Source organism: Saccoglossus kowalevskii, chromosome 16 (genome assembly GCF_978046115.1).
Source record: "Saccoglossus kowalevskii chromosome 16, keSacKowa6.1, whole genome shotgun sequence".
Classification (NCBI taxonomy): Eukaryota; Metazoa; Hemichordata; class Enteropneusta; family Harrimaniidae; genus Saccoglossus; species Saccoglossus kowalevskii.
This window is the reverse complement of record NC_140656.1, coordinates 3,093,943-3,113,237: the sequence shown is the minus strand read 5'-3', so window position 1 is coordinate 3,113,237 and position 19,295 is coordinate 3,093,943. Positions and strand designations below refer to the sequence as shown.

Below are 19,295 nucleotides of genomic sequence, written 5' to 3'. Positions count from 1 at the left end.
AGTATGGTCATGTTGTAAATGTGTAGAGCTGATTGACGGCTACATAGAATGGTAAGTGATGCCAAGTATGGTCTTGTTGTAAATGTGTTGAGCTGATTGACAGATACATAGAATGGTAAGTGATGCCAAGTATGGTCATGTTGTAAATGTGTTGAGCTGATTGACAGATACATAGAATGGTAAGTGATGCCAAGTATGGTCTTGTAAATGTGTTGAGCTGATTGACAGATACATAGAATGGTAAGTGATGCCAAGTATGGTCATGTTGTAAATGTGTAGAGCTGATTGACGGCTACATAGAATGGTAAGTGATGCCAATTATGGTCTTGTTGTAAATGTGTTGAGCTGATTGACAGATACATATAATGGTAAGTGATGCCAAGTATGGTCATGTTGTAAATGTGTAGAGCTGATTGACGGTTACATAGAATGGTAAGTGATGCCAAGTATGATCATGTTGTAAATGTGTAGAGCTGATTGATGGTTACATAGAATGGTAAGTGATGCCAAGTATGGTCATGTTGTAAATGTGTAGAGCTGATTGATGGTTACATAGAATGGTAAGTGATGCCAAGTATGGTCTTGTTGTAAATGTGTTGAGCTGATTGATGGTTACATAGAATGGTAAGTGATGCCAAGTATGGTCATGTTGTAAATGTGTAGAGCTGATTGACAGAATACATAGAATGGTAAGTGATGCCAAAAATGGTCATGTTGTAAATGTGTTGAGCTGATTGACAGCTACATAGAATGGTAAGTGATGCCAAGTATGGTCATGTTGTAAATGTGTTGAGCTGATTGACAGATACATAGAATGGTAAGTGATGCCAAGTATGGTCATGTTGTAAATGCGTTGAGCTGATTGACGGCTACATAGAATGGTCACTTACCGTTCTATGTTACCATCAACTATTTTTTTAACTATTATTACACTGCCCCAACTAAACTCTCCTAGAATAATGTTAGTACATGATGTATTAACACCCGTTGCAAAGGAATATACCATATATAAACATCCAACATTTGAGAGTTCTCTCTGTCGGAAGTTTGCTCATTTTCCGTACTTGATTGAGCCGGAAATTGAAATTGCAAATTGTGAAACTAGAGTGCAAATTAGTGGAGTAGTGGTGCAAAGTGTAGAACTAAAATGCAAGGTAGGGTAATATTGGTACAAAGTGTGAGAATAGATTGCAAAGTAGTGGAATAGTGGTGTAAAGTGTGAAAATAGAGTGTAAAGTAGTGGAATAGTGGTGTAAAGTGTGAAAATAGAGTGCAAAGTAGTGGAATAGTGGTACAAAGTGTGAAAATAGAGTGCAAAGTAGTGGAATAGTGGTGTAAAGTGTGAAAATAGAGTGCAAAGTAGTGGAATAGTGGTGTAAAGTGTGAAAATAGAGTGCAAAGTAGTGGAATAATGGTGTAAAGTGTGAAAATAGAGTGCAAAGTAGTGGAATAGTGGTGTAAAGTGTGAAAATAGAGTGCAAAGTAGTGGAATAGTGGTGTAAAGTGTGAGAATAGAGTGCAAAGTAGTGGAATAGTGGTGTAAAGTGTGAAAATAGAGTGCAAAGTAGTGGAATAGTGGTGTAAAGTGTGAGAATAGAGTGCAAAGTAGTGGAATAGTGGTGTAAAGTGTGAAAATAGAGTGTAAAGTAGTGGAATAGTGGTGTAAAGTGTGAAAATAGAGTGCAAAGTAGTGGAATAGTGGTGTAAAGTGTGAAAATAGAGTGCAAAGTAGTGGAATAGTGGTGTAAAGTGTGAAAATAGAGTGCAAAGTAGTGGAATAGTGGTGTAAAGTGTGAAAATAGAGTGCAAAGTAGTGGAATAGTGGTACAAAGTGTGAAAATAGAGTGCAAAGTAGTGGAATAGTGGTGTAAAGTGTGAAAATAGAGTGTAAAGTAGTGGAATAGTGGTGTAAAGTGTGAAAATAGAGTGCAAAGTAGTGGAATAGTGGTGTAAAGTGTGAAAATAGAGTGTAAAGTAGTGGAATAGTGGTGTAAAGTGTGAAAATAGAGTGCAAAGTAGTGGAATAGTGGTGTAAAGTGTGAAAATAGAGTGTAAAGTAGTGGAATAGTGGTGTAAAGTGTGAAAATAGAGTGCAAAGTAGTGGAATAGTGGTGTAAAGTGTGAAAATAGAGTGCAAAGTAGTGGAATAGTGGTGTAAAGTGTGAAAATAGAGTGCAAAGTAGTGGAATAGTGGTGTAAAGTGTGAAAATAGAGTGCAAAGTAGTGGAATAGTGGTGTAAAGTGTGAAAATAGAGTGTAAAGTAGTGGAATAGTGGTGTAAAGTGTGAAAATAGATTGCAAAGTAGTGGAATAGTGGTGTAAAGTGTGAAAATAGAGTGCAAAGTAGTGGAATAGTGGTACAAAGTGTGAAAATAGAGTGCAAAGTAGTGGAATAGTGGTGTAAAGTGTGAAAATAGAGTGCAAAGTAGTGGAATAGTGGTGTAAAGTGTGAAAATAGAGTGTAAAGTAGTGGAATAGTGGTGTAAAGTGTGAAAATATAGTGTAAAGTAGTGGAATAGTGGTGTAAAGTGTGAAAATAGATTGCAAAGTAGTGGAATAGTGGTGTAAAGTGTGAAAATAGAGTGCAAAGTAGTGGAATAGTGGTACAAAGTGTGAAAATAGAGTGCAAAGTAGTGGAATAGTGGTGTAAAGTGTGAGAATAGAGTGCAAAGTAGTGGAATAGTGGTGTAAAGTGTGAAAATAGAGTGCAAAGTAGTGGAATAGTGGTGTAAAGTGTGAAAATAGAGTGCAAAGTAGTGGAATAGTGGTGTAAAGTGTGAAAATAGAGTGCAAAGTAGTGGAATAGTGGTGTAAAGTGTGAAAATAGAGTATAAAGTAGTGGAATAGTGGTGTAAAGTGTGAAAATAGAGTGTAAAGTAGTGGAATAGTGGTGCAAAGTGTGAAAATAGAGTGCAAAGTAGTGGAATAGTGGTGTAAAGTGTGAAAATAGAGTGCAAAGTAGTGGAATAGTGGTGTAAAGTGTGAAAATAGAGTGCAAAGTAGTGGAATAGTGGTGTAAAGTGTGAAAATAGATTGCAAAGTAGTGGAATAGTGGTGTAAAGTGTGAAAATAGAGTGCAAAGTAGTGGAATAGTGGTGTAAAGTGTGAAAATAGAGTGCAAAGTAGTGGAATAGTGGTGTAAAGTGTGAGAATAGAGTGCAAAGTAGTGGAATAGTGGTGTAAAGTGTGAGAATAGAGTGCAAAGTAGTGGAATAGTGGTGTAAAGTGTGAAAATAGAGTGCAAAGTAGTGGAATAGTGGTGTAAAGTGTGAGAATAGAGTGCAAAGTAGTGGAATAGTGGTGTAAAGTGTGAGAATAGAGTGCAAAGTAGTGGAATAGTGGTGTAAAGTGTGAAAATAGAGTGCAAAGTAGTGGAATAGTGGTGTAAAGTGTGAGAATAGAGTGCAAAGTAGTGGAATAGTGGTGTAAAGTGTGAGAATAGAGTGCAAAGTAGTGGAATATTGGTGTAAAGTGTGAGAATAGAGTGCAAAGTAGTGGAATAGTGGTGTAAAGTGTGAGAATAGAGTGCAAAGTAGTGGAATAGTGGTGTAAAGTGTGAAAATAGAGTGCAAAGTAGTGGAATAGTGGTGTAAAGTGTGAGAATAGAGTGCAAAGTAGTGGAATAGTGGTGTAAAGTGTGAGAATAGAGTGCAAAGTAGTGGAATATTGGTGCAAAGTCAAGTGTAGAACTAGAGTGCAAAGTAGTGGAATATCGGTGCAAAGTGTGTGACTAGAGTGGAGAGAAGTTGAATAGTGGTGACCTGTACATCTATTAAATACCACAGAAAGGAAACCATTTGATTTTGTAATTACCATATTCTGGTGTTTTATACATGTAGGTTGACATCACTAGTCAAAGGTCATGCACATGCTGCTCTGAAAGACTACACTAAAGCCATCGCAGTGTTCAAGTCTTTAGAATCTAAGGTATGTATACCAATAAAGAATGAGCAAAACTTTGATGAAAATTGAAAGAATTTCACAAATAATGTTTTCTTCTAAAATGGCTGCATAACGGCCACTTTGATGATCTTATTATCTAACATGTATTTCAGCCATGAATCTTTTATATGTATTTTTTCTTTAGGGTATTCTTAAAGATTGTACTGAATTGTTACATGCTTTAGCTGATGCCTACTTCATGGCTGGTAACTTCCAGTGTGCCGGTACAATATATGCCAGAGTAAGAAAACTTTCATGACTATATACAATGTACATTTTGACATAGATAAGAAACCATCATAGTGCCAAATAATAATTCTTACCAGTTGAATGGCAAACTGTACTTTAAGAACAAAATATAATTTTTGACTCCTGTGTGAAGTTCACAATTGAAGTTTTTGCGGTTAGTCAAGCTGTGTGTGTTTCTGTTTCACTGATATCTCAAGAATCAGTTATCATATTTTACTGAAACTTGGTACATAGATGCTCTGGGATAATATTCCTGAGTTTTTGGTTGAAATTTGTGTATATTAATTATGTAATTTACATAATAATTAGCAAATTTTAAGCATTTTTACTTGTTGCTCATGTACCATTCAACAGATTTCAGCACACAGGCGTTCTTTCTAAGTTTTTTTTTTATTTATTCTTTTTTGTGTATTATGGTTATAAAATATATAATATTCTGTTTTGTTCAAAACTTACAAAATGCTGAAACACAATTCTAAAGCTTTAAAATGTAATTTCTGATAAGAACAGCTGTATCACTTTTCTGGTCACAGGTCACATTAAAGTTTGCAGCATACATGTATACCATAATACATCTTTGAATAAGTATTTCTGTGATGTAGAAATAAGATGGATGTGTGTTGACAAATTTTGCTTCTTTGGCTGTGTAGTCATTTCAGGATTACGTGTAGACTGTGAATAAATATCACCAAAACACATCTTTGTCACTAGATAGGTTTATTGTCCAAGACAACTAAACAAATATCCTACAATGTGTATTATGAGTCTGATTGTGCTTTGAGAATATATATTATTTGTTTCAGTTACATTCATTGGACCCTCACTGGATGCGTGGTATGGACAAATATGCATACCTCTTAGCTCGTCATATGGAGACAAAAGAGCTGGACAGGTTGGTGACAACAGCATGGACAACCAAATATGCTTCTGTCGCATCCACTATTGGTTGCATTATGTGTCAATTTTGATCTTTTTAATTTCATGCATTATACAAATCACACTAATGTTTATTTAAAGTCCTCTTTCAAACATAGTCAAAAAACAGTATTCAAAATGATCTATGGGCGGCCATTTATCCTGAGCCACATCTCATATGGACTGATCACATTCAAACCTCACACTTAAATCATATATTTTTGTATAAATATAAACATGAATTTATTTTACTATCCAATTTAATATGGGTAAAAAATCAGCCATTGATGCTAAGAATGCATTAAAATCCTGCTTTTCAATTCGCTAACTGAATCTCAATTGTGCATGGATGGTTTTCATTCAAACTTGGTACATACATTGAATATCATGGGACTTTGATGCGTGTCTGGTAGCCGTTTTGTTTTCAAAAAAGCCGTTCTGGTGGCATATTTCTGGCTGGCGATTGTCGATTCACTACGTTCAATTACCCATCATAGACTCCGGTCAGTCAAAATGACTATTTTGAACTGTAGGCATTAATCAGCGATTCTGCCGGTGACGGAGAGATAGAATCCAGGTCAGGGGAAGCCCCATGACCTCAAGATTCTTTTACCCCTTACGTCACGAACCCACGTGACCGAGGCCACATGGCAACGCCATAGGTAGCCGTCCATCACTCTTCAATTCTCTCCGCCTCGTCGGAGAATGATTCTGAGCGGCTCTGCCTGGCTTTGTTGCTTTTTCCTGTCCGGGTTTCTAGCGGGGGTCGTCGTCGCCGTAGCCGCGGCATCCGACATTCTAGCTGGTAGGATAAGTTTTTCTTGTCTTTTTACCCTCGTGTCGTTTTTCCCCTTTGTGTGTTATGCTTTTCCACAACAAAGAAACCAAACCCGGCGCCACTACGTAGTCACATGTTCATCTCATGGCGGCACCTTTTACAACTGTAATTCGTTTCCCTCATGCATGTCGTCTTTTATTTTCAATGTATTTAGCAATATATAGATGTAATGACAGCACCAGGGCTCGCTGCCGTTTTCCTTCCGGTCTCCTCGTGTTTCGAATCGTGCAGTGGTTATATTCAGAATTTACCAGCATAGAACCCGCATCCGAGATACTTTGTCATAGCTACGTGCGGGTTTCGGGGTTTTTGCGTGGAAGCGTGTTTTTTTCACTGGAGTTCTGAGGCCTGAGTTTTTCTTTCAGAGCCATCAAATCGCTGAGACTGACCGCGTCACAGCAAGATCGCGCGTCCATTAAACAAATCGGTTAAAGTGAGTTGCGTGTTTTGCATGAGTGGAAAGTCCTCACGCTCGGCTACCGGTACTTCTTGTACCGGGGCGTCAAGTAAGAGGCCCGACGGCGGAGGTACCGATATTTTTTCTCGGTCTCCCCCGCTAATCGAAGGGCATCCTCACAGTCTGTCTTTTCAGGTAGTGTTTTACCCGATTTTACCGGCTGCAGTGAGGCTGTGCCCCTGGAGGCTTTCCTCCTATGGGGCCCGTTGTGGGTCTCTTTGTGGGCCCTTCCTCGCACGGCGCTGGATTTGCCTTGTCCTTGTCAGTCCTAGCAGAGCAAAATCCTCCTTTGGTGCCTGGAATACAATGTGGAGCTAACCGCACGCCACCCAGCCCAGCAGGTATCACTTAACATGCATAGAGGCTCTCAGTAGACCTGCACATACGAAAGCCTTATCTGAGCGGGCTGCCAACGTCCTGGCCAGAGCGAACAGGGATTCCACCTACGCGGCCTACATTTCTAGGCTGCAAGCATACACTGATTGGTGTAGCGAAAGGGAGATTGATTCATACCATCCCTCTATTGGCCAGGTAGCAGGCTCCTTCGTCCACCTGTTTGACGAAGTGGGTTTGTCCTACGCAGCGAGCGTTGGCTACAGGTCGGTCTTGTTCCCCACCACTCAGAATGTATGGGAACAACACTAGCTGATTGTCCTATTATTAGGAGACTATTTACTGCTTTCCAGACGCCAAGACCCCATACAAGGGAGCCGCCCAACTGGAACTCGTCGGCTGTGCTGTCTGCTCTAAGCAGACCGCCCTTTGAGCCTTCTCCAATCAGCACTATTCAAATTTTTGACGTGGAAAATAGTCTAGACTTCCTACTGGCCCTCACCTCAGGTAGGCGCCGGTCAGAGCTAGTGTACTAGTTCTTATTGCATCCCCTTATTACTGCACCCCCTGCAATAGTACCTAGTTCCTATTGCACCCCTGCAATAGTACCTAGTTCATATTGCACCCCGGAGGCAATGCTAACTAGGTGTTATTGTCTCCCCTGGTTTTATTGCCCCCCTTTTAAAATTTAAAATGTCATAAATATTCCGCCTGGGGGAATTCTATTATACTTCGATTACTTTATATAATTTAATAGCTGCAAACAGATTACTTGGCAATAGTCTACAAATATTTTGTATGATTATAAAATTGGTATATGCTAACTGGGGTGCAATAGATCCTAGATAGTTTTTATTGCACCCCTCAGATTACTTGGCAACAATATTTTCAGGTTTGTACGTGATAATAATTATATGTTTGGGTTAGGGTTAGAGTTGGGGTTAGGGTTAGGTATCCCAGTTGAGATATTAAATGACAATTTAAGCCACATCAATAGAAACTGGGGGTGCAATAGGACCTAGGTACTATTGCCCCCCGGGTGCAATAAGACCAGGGGGCAATAGAAACTGCTACACTAGGCGCGCACTGTCCTTCGCGGACGGTTGTGCCGCTTTTATGGACGATCAAGTTGTACTAAAGACACGAATCGGGTGTCTCGCTAAGAACCAAATCCCAGGACACGATCCTCAACCGATCGTCATCCCCCGGCTGGCAAATATTGTCGGTCCGGAGGATCAGGAGGAATTGCTTCTCTGCCCGGTCCGAGCGCTGAGTTGCTACGAGAACCGTACCAGGTTTTCTAGACGGGAAACCAAACACATGTTTTTGTGTTACGGCCCTGGCAAACAGGATAAGCCGGCTTCCCGGACTTCCGTCTCCAGGTGGATTACTGCGACTGTACTGGAGGTCTATAATACACTATCCTCCTCAACACAGACCTTGCAGAGACACCAAGTACGAGAACATGAGGTCCGTGCGATTGCTAACTCACTAGCGCTAGCGTCAGGTGCCCCCTTCAAACACATTCTGAGGGCAGGCTTCTGGAGAACACAGAACGTCTTCATCAACTACTACCTAAGAGACACCCAATCTATTGAGCAGGGTCTCTTCAGGTAGGCCCCGTCGTAGCGGGTCAGGCCTTGTTTGCTGACCCAGCCCAAACGACCGCAGGGGCCTCTGCGCATAGGCGATGAGTCAGTCTCGGCATTTTTGCGGGCAGATTGTCTGTTCCACTAGCACTTCCTGGAAACTCCCAGGTTTCGCTTCTGTCGACCTACGCCCTCATGCGAACTGTTTCGGTCCTACTTCAAGCTTATCACCCCCGAATTCGGCTTGGGTCTAGCTTTCTCGGGCACACCGAACCCTGTCACCACAGCAGCATTGGCTTCTTGCTTCGGGGACAGCACAGGCAAAGTAAGACACCACCTTTCTTGGGTCTTAACTTAGGTTTTTGGGTTTGTTTTTCATCCCGGACTGGGGAAAAGTCTTTCATCATTCTCCTTTTTGACTCCCGTGTGCGAAGCACAAAAGGGAGTCTTTGCAGTTACCCTGTCTGTGTGTCTGTATGTCTGTATGTCTGTATGTATGTATGTATGTCACTTTTTTTGTTCCACCGTTATCTCAAGAACCACTAATCAAATTTTGGTAAAACTTGGTACATAGATGCTCTGGGATAATGCGCAGAGTTGATTAGGTTTTGGTAAAAATATATGAATATTAATTACCTAATTTGCATGATAATTAGCTGATTTTTAGCTGTTCCAAGACTGTTCCACTGATATCTGAACAACCACTCATTGGATTTTGATGAAATTTGGCACATGGATGCTCTGAACTAGTGCGCAGATTTGATTAGTTTTGGGTAAAAATCTATGAATATTAATTACCTAATTTGCATGATAATTAACTGATTTTAAGCTGTTCTATGACTGTTCCACTGATTTTTGAAGAACCACTCATTGGATTTCAATGAAACTTGGCACATGGATGCTCTGAACTAATGCGCAGATTTGATTAGTTTTGGGTAAAAATCTGTTAATATTATTAATTACCTAATTTACATAATGCTTAATCAATTTTCGGCTTTCCACTGATATCTCAAGTACTATTCATAACATTTCAATAAAACTTGGTACATAGGTGTCATATGACACTGCACATACATGATAGTTTTTAGGGTAATATCAGTACATATTAATTACCTAATTTGCATAATTAATTAATTTTCAGCTTTTGATATTTCGAGTAGTAATGATCATGTTTCAATGAAACTTAGTACATAGTTACTTGAGGACTGTGCAAAGACCTAATTAGTTTTTGGGTAAAAATTTGTGCATATTAATCACCTTATTAGCATAATTAATTAATTTTCAGCTTTTCACCTGATATCTCAAGTACTAATCATCACATTTCAATGAGACTTGCGACATAGATATTCTAGGACTATGCGAGACCTGATTAATTTTGGGATAAATAAATGTGCCTATTAATTACCTAATTTGCATAATTAGTTAATTTTTTGCTGTTCTATGATGTCTAAAAACCACTCATTGGATTTCAATGAAACTTTTAAAGAGTACCCATCACATTTCAATGAACCTAAGACTGTGCACCATATTAGTTTTTGGTAAATATTTATGCTTCTTAATCACCTAATTAACATAATTAATTAATACTGATATCTCGAGTATTGATCATCACATTTGAATAAAACTTGGTACATAAATGCTCTAGGACAATAAACAGTCTGATTAATTTTGGGTTAAAATCTGTTCATATTAATTCTCTAATTAGCATAATAATTAATATTTTTTTGGTTCTAATCACATTTCAATGAAACTTGGTACATTGTGCAGGGGTTATTAGTTTTACACTTAAATCTGTTCATATTAGTTACCTTATTTGCATAATTAGTTTTCAGCTATTCCATCAATATCTCAAGTATAAGTAATTTTGAATTAATTTTTAATGTGTCTCCAAAACTCTCAGCACACGGGAGTTCTTTCTAAGCTTTCTTTGATTTTTTTTCTGTTTGCTCGGAAAAACCTGCCACCTATCGGTGTCTAACTCTGCCTGCAGTTCAAAATAGTCATTTTGATTGACCGGAGTCTATGGTGGGTAATTGAACGTAGTAAATTTGGGCGAGGGTTCTCCGAACCCGCCTATTCACATAGTTCGTCATACCCACCATAGACTCCGGGTCCCCCCCCCAACCTCCCCACTCTTTCCGTCGCGTTGGTCTAAGTCCTCGAGGCAGAGAGTAAGAAACCAGAGTGATGGACGGCTACCTATGGCGTTGCCATGTGGCCTTGGTCACGTGGGTTCGTGACGTAAGGGGTAAAAGAATCTTGAGGTCATGGGGCTTCCCCTGACCTAGATTCTATCTCTCCGTCACCGGCAGAATCACTGATTAATGCCTACAGTTCAAAATAGTCATTTTGACTGACCGGAGTCTATGGTGGGTATGAACTATGTGAATAGGCGGGTTCGGAGAACCCTCGACTAAATTTCATTCAAACTTTTACTGTTTTTGAAAATTTCAGTCTTGCATGTTCCATGATGTCTACTTCTGAAACAAAACCTGAGCCATGGGTTGCTATGGGTTACTATTGTGCATCTGTCAAGAGACCCACCAGGGCTATTTACCTAGCACAGAAGGTAAGTCTGATTGAATCAATCAATACTATGTTGTGGTTAGATTATTTTAATTACATTAACTGTCAGGTTCTATAGTGTTTTATATGATCATATTTTGCAGGCGTTTATGCTTGATAGTCGCAATGTCCAGTCAGTTATACTCAAAGGAAGTGTTCTGAAAGATTCTAATAAAACTACAGAAGCTATTTTGCATTTTCGAGAGGCTGTTCGGATAGCTCCACATCGGTTTGAAGCACACAAAGGTAAACTTTGTTTGTAATTCACGCCTTGGTATATGCATTTATTGTGTTTGCGTCACATATTGTCATCACGCCTTGGTATATGCATTTATTGTGTTTGCGTCACATATTGTCATCACGCCTTGGTATATGCATTTATTGTGTTTGCGTCACACATTGTCATCACGCCTTGGTATATGCATTTATTGTGTTTGCGTCACATATTGTCATCACGCCTTGGTATATGCATTTATTGTGTTTGCGTCACATATTGTCATCACACCTTGGTATATGCATTTATTGTGTTTGCGTCACATATTGTCATCACACCTTGGTATATGCATTTATTGTGTTTGCGTCACATATTGTCATCACGCCTTGGTATATGCATTTATTGTGTTTGCGTCACATATTGTCATCACGCTTTGGTATATGCATTTATTGTGTTTGCGTCACATATTGTCATCACGCCTTGGTATATGCATTTATTGTGTTTGCGTCACATATTGTCATCACACCTTGGTATATGCATTTATTGTGTTTGCGTCACATATTGTCATCACGCCTTGGTATATGCATTTATTGTGTTTGCGTCACATATTGTCATCACGCTTTGGTATATGCATTTATTGTGTTTGCGTCACATATTGTCATCACGCCTTGGTATATGCATTTATTGTGTTTGCGTCACATATTGTCATCACACCTTGGTATATGCATTTATTGTGTTTGCGTCACATATTGTCATCACGCTTTGGTATATGCATTTATTGTGTTTGCGTCGCATATTGTCATCACGCCTTGGTATATGCATTTATTGTGTTTGCGTCACATATTGTCATCACACCTTGGTATATGCATTTATTGTGTTTGCGTCACATATTGTCATCACGCCTTGGTATATGCATTTATTGTGTTTGCGTCACATATTGTCATCACGCTTTGGTATATGCATTTATTGTGTTTGCGTCACATATTGTCATCACGCTTTGGTATATGCATTTATTGTGTTTGCGTCACATATTGTCATCACGCCTTGGTATATGCATTTATTGTGTTTGCGTCACATATTGTCATCACACCTTGGTATATGCATTTATTGTGTTTGCGTCACATATTGTCATCACACCTTGGTATATGCATTTATTGTGTTTGCGTCACATATTGTCATCACACCTTGGTATATGCATTTATTGTGTTTGCGTCACATATTGTCATCACACCTTGGTATATGCATTTATTGTGTTTGCGTCACATATTGTCATCACGCTTTGTATCAAAACACACTGAATAATGAATAGTCTGTTCTAGACATAGTCGTTAAAATATGTGATGCAAATATGCAATTTATGATAAAATGCAATAAATGTGAAATAGAATTAATAGGCAATGTGAATGTGATAAAATCCTTAGTCTTTTCACAATCAGTTGCCTCTTTTCATCACAAATTCACAAAATAGTCTGACAAAATAACCAAATTTTTTAAGCAAAAACTGAAAATTGTCTGCTTGCCCCAAAAATAGGCTTCATTTCCAGAAATATTGAAAAATTTAAAAAAGAAAAAGTGCAGAAAGATTTGGGATAGAAAGTCTGATGATGAAAAGATTAATGTAACCAAAATGAGTTTAACGTGAGTTTTAAACTAATGGCAGGTTGCATATCCATACTATAGCTTAACATGAGGTGAGAATTTTTAAACTAATGGCAGGTTGCATATCCATACTATAGTTTAACATGAGGTGAGAATTTTTAAACTAATGGCAGGTTGCATATCCATACTATAGCTTAACATGAGGTGAGAATTTTTAAACTAATGGCAGGTTGCATATCCATACTATAGCTTAACATGAGGTGAGAATTTTTAAACTAATGGCAGGTTGCATATCCATACTATAGTTTAACATGAGGTGAGAATTTTTAAACTAATGGCAGGTTGCATATCCATACTATAGTTTAACATGAGGTGAGAATTTTTAAACTAATGGCAGGTTGCATATCCATACTATAGCTTAACATGAGGTGAGAATTTTTAAACTAATGGCAGGTTGCATATCCATACTATAGCTTAACATGAGGTGAGAATTTTTAAACTAATGGCAGGTTGCATATCCATACTATAGCTTAACATGAGGTGAGAAATTTTAAACTAATGGCAGGTTGCATATCCATACTATAGCTTAACATGAGGTGAGAATTTTTAAACTAATGGAAGGTTGCATATCCATACTATAGTTTAACATGAGGTGAGAATTTTTAAACTAATGGCAGGTTGCATATCCATACTATAGTTTAACATGAGGTGAGAATTTTTAAACTAATGGAAGGTTGCATATCCATACTATAGCTTAACATGAGGTGAGAATTTTTAAACTAATGGCAGGTTGCATATCCATACTATAGCTTAACATGAGGTGAGCATTTTTAAACTAATGGCAGGTTGCATATCCATACTATAGTTTAACATGAGGTGAGAATTTTTAAACTAATGGCAGGTTGCATATCCATACTATAGTTTAACATGAGGTGAGAATTTTTAAACTAATGGCAGGTTGCATATCCATACTATAGTTTAACATGAGGTGAGAATTTTTAAACTAATGGCAGGTTGCATATCCATACTATAGTTTAACATGAGGTGAGAATGTTTAAACTAATGGCAGGTTGCATATCCATACTATAGTTTAACATGAGGTGAGAATTTTTAAACTAATGGCAGGTTGCATATCCATACTATAGTTTAACATGAGGTGAGAATTTTTAAACTAATGGCAGGTTGCATATCCATACTATAGCTTAACATGAGGTGAGCATTTTTAAACTAATGGCAGGTTGCATATCCATACTATAGTTTAACATGAGGTGAGAATTTTTAAACTAATGGCAGGTTGCATATCCATACTATAGTTTAACATGAGGTGAGAATTTTTAAACTAATGGCAGGTTGCATATCCATACTATAGCTTAACATGAGGTGAGAATTTTTAAACTAATGGCAGGTTGCATATCCATACTATAGCTTAACATGAGGTGAGAATTTTTAAACTATTGGCAGGTTGCATATCCATACTATAGTTTAACATGAGGTGAGAATTTTTAAACTAATGGCAGGTTGCATATCCATACTATAGCTTAACATGAGGTGAGAATTTTTAAACTAATGGCAGGTTGCATATCCATACTATAGCTTAACATGAGGTGAGAATTTTTAAACTAATGGCAGGTTGCATATCCATACTATAGCTTAACATGAGGTGAGAATTTTTAAACTAATGGCAGGTTGCATATCCATACTATAGCTTAACATGAGGTGAGAATTTTTAATCTAATGGCAGGTTGCATATCCATACTATAGCTTAACATGAGGTGAGAATTTTTAATCTAATGGCAGGTTGCATATCCATACTATAGCTTAACATGAGGTGAGAATTTTTAATCTAATGGCAGGTTGCATATCCATACTATAGTTTAACATGAGGTGAGAATTTTTAAACTAATGGCAGGTTGCATATCCATACTATAGCTTAACATGAGGTGAGAATTTTTAAACTAATGGCAGGTTGCATATCCATACTATAGTTTAACATGAGGTGAGAATTTGTAAACTAATGGCAGGTTGCATATCCATACTATAGCTTAACATGAGGTGAGAATTTTTAAACTAATGGCAGGTTGTATATCCATACTATAGCTTAACATGAGGTGAGAATTTTTAAACTAATGGCAGGTTGCATATCCATACTATAGCTTAACATGAGGTGAGAATTTTTAAACTAATGGCAGGTTGCATATCCATACTATAGCTTAACATGAGGTGAGAATTTTTAAACTAATGGCAGGTTGCATATCCATACTATAGCTTAACATGAGGTGAGAATTTTTAAACTAATGGCAGGTTGCATATCCATACTATAGCTTAACATGAGGTGAGAATTTTTAAACTAATGGCAGGTTGCATATCCATACTATAGCTTAACATGAGAAACAAAATATTGTATGAAGTAAGATTTCAATGGTAGTGGATTTTCTTATTTTGTACTGGACTTCAATATATATCATAGTACAAACAGTGATAAAAGCTAGCTTAGAAAAATGAAAACCCTCTGCCTAAGTTCTATTTAAATATTTGTTATATATTGCTATTTGAAATGAATCAGACAAACATGATAATTTGGCAAGCTAACATTTTCACTTAGGTATGTTTTATGATGACACGCAATTAGAAAGCTGATAGTGGCTAGGTGATGTTATCGTATAATGTGTTTCTTCATCACAGGTCTGGTAGAGTGTTTGGCAGTTGCCCATAGATTACGTGAGGCTGTGACTAATGCTAGCAATGCCTGCAGAGTTCTTGGTAACACACCAAGATCACTTACATTGATGGCGTCAGTACTGGCAAAAGAATCTGTAGCTGTTGATAAGGTACAACGCAGGATATGACACAGTGGCATTCTTTCATAATCCTTCAGTCAATGTAATGGCCAAATTAAACCTTTATGTGCCAAAGTCAACTTAAGTGGGTTCGGGTGACTGTAACATAAATGACAGTTATACACCTTCCGCTGATAGTTGCTACAGAGACAGAAATGAGACCACCTCATACTTTATGACGTTGGAATAAATTTGCTTGGTTGCCCGTAATAAGCAATATTGAGACAATATGACTCTAATGATTGACCCCCAAAATAATAAGAGGTATCTACGTTATATTCTGGTACCCATTAAAATTTGGTCACTATTCATACAACTATGGTTCATAATCCATGTTATATTCTGGTACCCATGAAAATTGGTCACTATTCATACAACTATGGGTCATAATCCATGTTATATTCTGGTACCCATGAAAATTGGTCACTATTCATACAACTATGGTTCATAATCCATGTTATATTCTGGTACCCATAAAAATTGGTCACTATTCATACAACTATGGTTCATAATCCATGTTATATTCTGATACCCATAAAAATTGGTCACTATTCATACAACTATGGTTCATAATCCATGTTATATTCTGATACCCATAAAAATTGGTCACTATTCATACAACTATGGTTCATAATCCATGTTATATTCTGATACCCATAAAAATTGGTCACTATTCATACAACTATGGTTCATAATCCATGTTATATTCTGGTACCCATAAAAATTGGTCACTATTCATACAACTATGGTTCATAATCCATGTTATATTCTGATACCCATAAAAATTGGTCACTATTCATACAACTATGGTTCATAATCCATGTTATATTCTGGTACCCATGAAAATTGGTCACTATTCATACAACTATGGTTCATAATCCATGTTATATTCTGGTACCCATAAAAATTGGTCACTATTCATACAACTATGGTTCATAATCCATGTTATATTCTGGTACCCATGAAAATTGGTCACTATTCATACAACTATGGTTCATAATCCATGTTATATTCTGGTACCCATGAAAATTGGTCACTATTCATACAACTATGGTTCATAATCCATGTTATATTCTGGTACCCATAAAAATTGGTCACTATTCATACAACTATGGTTCATAATCCATGTTATATTCTGATACCCATGAAAATTGGTCACTATTCATACAACTATGGTTCATAATCCATGTTATATTCTGGTACCCATGAAAATTGGTCACTATTCATACAACTATGGGTCATAATCCATGTTATATTCTGATACCCATGAAAATTGGTCACTATTCATACAACTATGGTTCATAATCCATGTTATATTCTGGTACCCATAAAAATTGGTCACTATTCATACAACTATGGTTCATAATCCATGTTATATTCTGGTACCCATAAAAATTGGTCACTATTCATACAACTATGGTTCATAATCCATGTTATATTCTGATACCCATGAAAATTGGTCGCTATTCATACAACTATGGTTCATAATCCATGTTATATTCTGGTACCCATGAAAATTGGTCACTATTCATACAACTAGTGTTCATAATCCATGTTATATTCTGGTATCCATGTAAATTGGTCACTATTCATACAACTATGGTTCATAATGCATGTTATATTCTGATACCCATGAAAATTGGTCGCTATTCATACAATTATGGTTCATAATCCATGTTATATTCTGGTACCCATGAAAATTGGTCACTATTCATACAACCATGGTTCATAATCCATGTTATATTCTGGTACCCATGAAAATTCATACAACTATGGGTCATAATTCAAAAACTTGTTCAGGTATCCCAAGTTTTTCCAATCACAGAGAAATGTGTTTCTTTAAATGTAATATTGGCATGGTAACCAGGGGTAACATAATAAATATAAAGCAGCTTATGTATACAATGAAACATTACCGGTACTATGTACATGTACATGTGTATGTACTAAATGTTTATACTGGTTTCTTATTTTTTGAATTTAGGCTAAAATCATGCTTGAAAGAGCTTTAGTTATGGATCCAATTCATCTTGATGCAGTGTATGTGTTGTCAGAAATCTACGGAAAAGAACAAAAGTATGATGAGGCTATAGAGTTGTAAGTTTGCATTAATTCTATTATTTTATTCATGAGTAAACTGATGATTTGTCCAATGTTTGATACTTGATTCTTTATTTATGTTTTATTCTACACTCCGATTATTTATTAGCTATTACATTATACCACCATGATGCATATGTAGTAATTTCTCATTTCAGATTAAGAAATCAATTACGTCTAAACAGTACATGTCGGTTACATCAGATGCTAGGTGATTTCTTAGCATTAACAAATGACCATCAGGAAGCCCTTGACCAGTACAGCATAGCACTAAGGTATTAACCTTTAATCTTTTCACCACCAGTTTCCTCTTTTCTCATCACAAATTCACAAAATAGTCTCGTTCATAGTCTGCACTTTCCTTCAGAAGATTGCGACAAAAAATAAACTCATTTTAGGGTTCATTTCCAGAAATTTTTAAGAATATAAGAAAATAGTGCAGAATAATTTAGAAAAGCAGGTCTAGTGGTGAAAAGGTTAAACCAAGGCCAAACAAAAATTGGTTTTGCTTTTCATGAATGTCTGTTTGAAACTTGTACTTCATGCATTTTTTTGCAATTTTGTGTAAATGGTAAAGTGCGCTACATCTGGTGGAATGGAGAATGTTTGTTTTCTGTGTGTTTGTGAATCTAAATAAACCTTTAATGTGTGTATTTCAATGTATTTTCAATAAATAGTAAACATGTATTATGTTATACTGTCACTGTACTGTTAATTGCACTTAATACCAAAATTTGATGGTTACTTACTTAAATTGCTTTGAAATCTTAAACCTACATACATACACATAATTGGGGATGGCAGCTACTAACAGCGTCCGGATAACTTTCGGAAATTCCGTCACGTTTCGGAAAGATTTAATTTTCACAACTTTTGAATATTTATTCATACTTTTAGGCTAGTGAGGAGGTTATAATAATTTTTCATTTCACTTTAACTCTGTTTTTTCACCCCTCAGACCCCTTTGAAAAGTCACTTCTGGCCATTGTAATGGGCACTATTTTTTTAATGGCCAGAATACCAACCAGAGATTTTTTAATGGTCAAAATGAAAATAGATTGCAAAGTAGTGGAATAGTGGTGAAAAGTGTGAGAATAGAGTGCAAAGTAGTGGAATAGTGGTGTAAAGTGTGAAAATAGAGTGTAAAGTAGTGGAATAGTGGTGAAAAGTGTGAAAATAGAGTGTAAAGTAGTGGAATATTGGTGCAAAGTGTGAGAATAGAGTGTAAAGTAGTGGAATAGTGGTGTAAAGTGTGAAAATAGATTGCAAAGTAGTGGAATATTGGTGCAAAGTGTGACAATAGAGTGCAAAGTAGTGGAATAGTGGTGTAAAGTGTGAAAATAGAGTGTAAAGTAGTGGAATAGTGGTGAAAAGTGTGAGAATAGAGTGCAAAGTAGTGGAATAGTGGTGTAAAGTGTGAAAATAGAGTGCAAAGTAGTGGAATAGTGGTGTAAAGTGTGAAAATAGAGTGCAAAGTAGTGGAATAGTGGTGTAAAGTGTGAGAATAGAGTGCAAAGTAGTGGAATAGTGGTGTAAAGTGTGAAAATAGAGTGCAAAGTAGTGGAATAGTGGTGTGAAGTGTGAGAATAGAGTGCAAAGTAGTGGAATAATGGTGTAAAGTGTGAAAATAGATTGCAAAGTAGTGGAATAGTGGTGT

The 19,295-nt window shown here is 37.0% G+C and overlaps 1 protein-coding gene across 1 annotated transcript in view; it reads left to right on the top strand.

The window, feature by feature from the left end:
* The window catches only part of LOC102803538 (anaphase-promoting complex subunit 7-like), a 46,414-nt gene that overhangs the window by 9,878 nt on the left and 17,241 nt on the right, over positions 1-19,295 (top strand). Inside the window, exons 6-13 of the mRNA XM_085491603.1 lie at positions 3,840-3,927; positions 4,088-4,183; positions 4,995-5,083; positions 10,778-10,892; positions 10,993-11,134; positions 15,384-15,529; positions 17,523-17,635; positions 17,797-17,913. Of these exons, the coding sequence (XP_085347729.1) occupies positions 3,840-3,927; positions 4,088-4,183; positions 4,995-5,083; positions 10,778-10,892; positions 10,993-11,134; positions 15,384-15,529; positions 17,523-17,635; positions 17,797-17,913 (906 nt within the window). The remainder of the gene's footprint in view (positions 1-3,839; positions 3,928-4,087; positions 4,184-4,994; positions 5,084-10,777; positions 10,893-10,992; positions 11,135-15,383; positions 15,530-17,522; positions 17,636-17,796; positions 17,914-19,295) is intronic.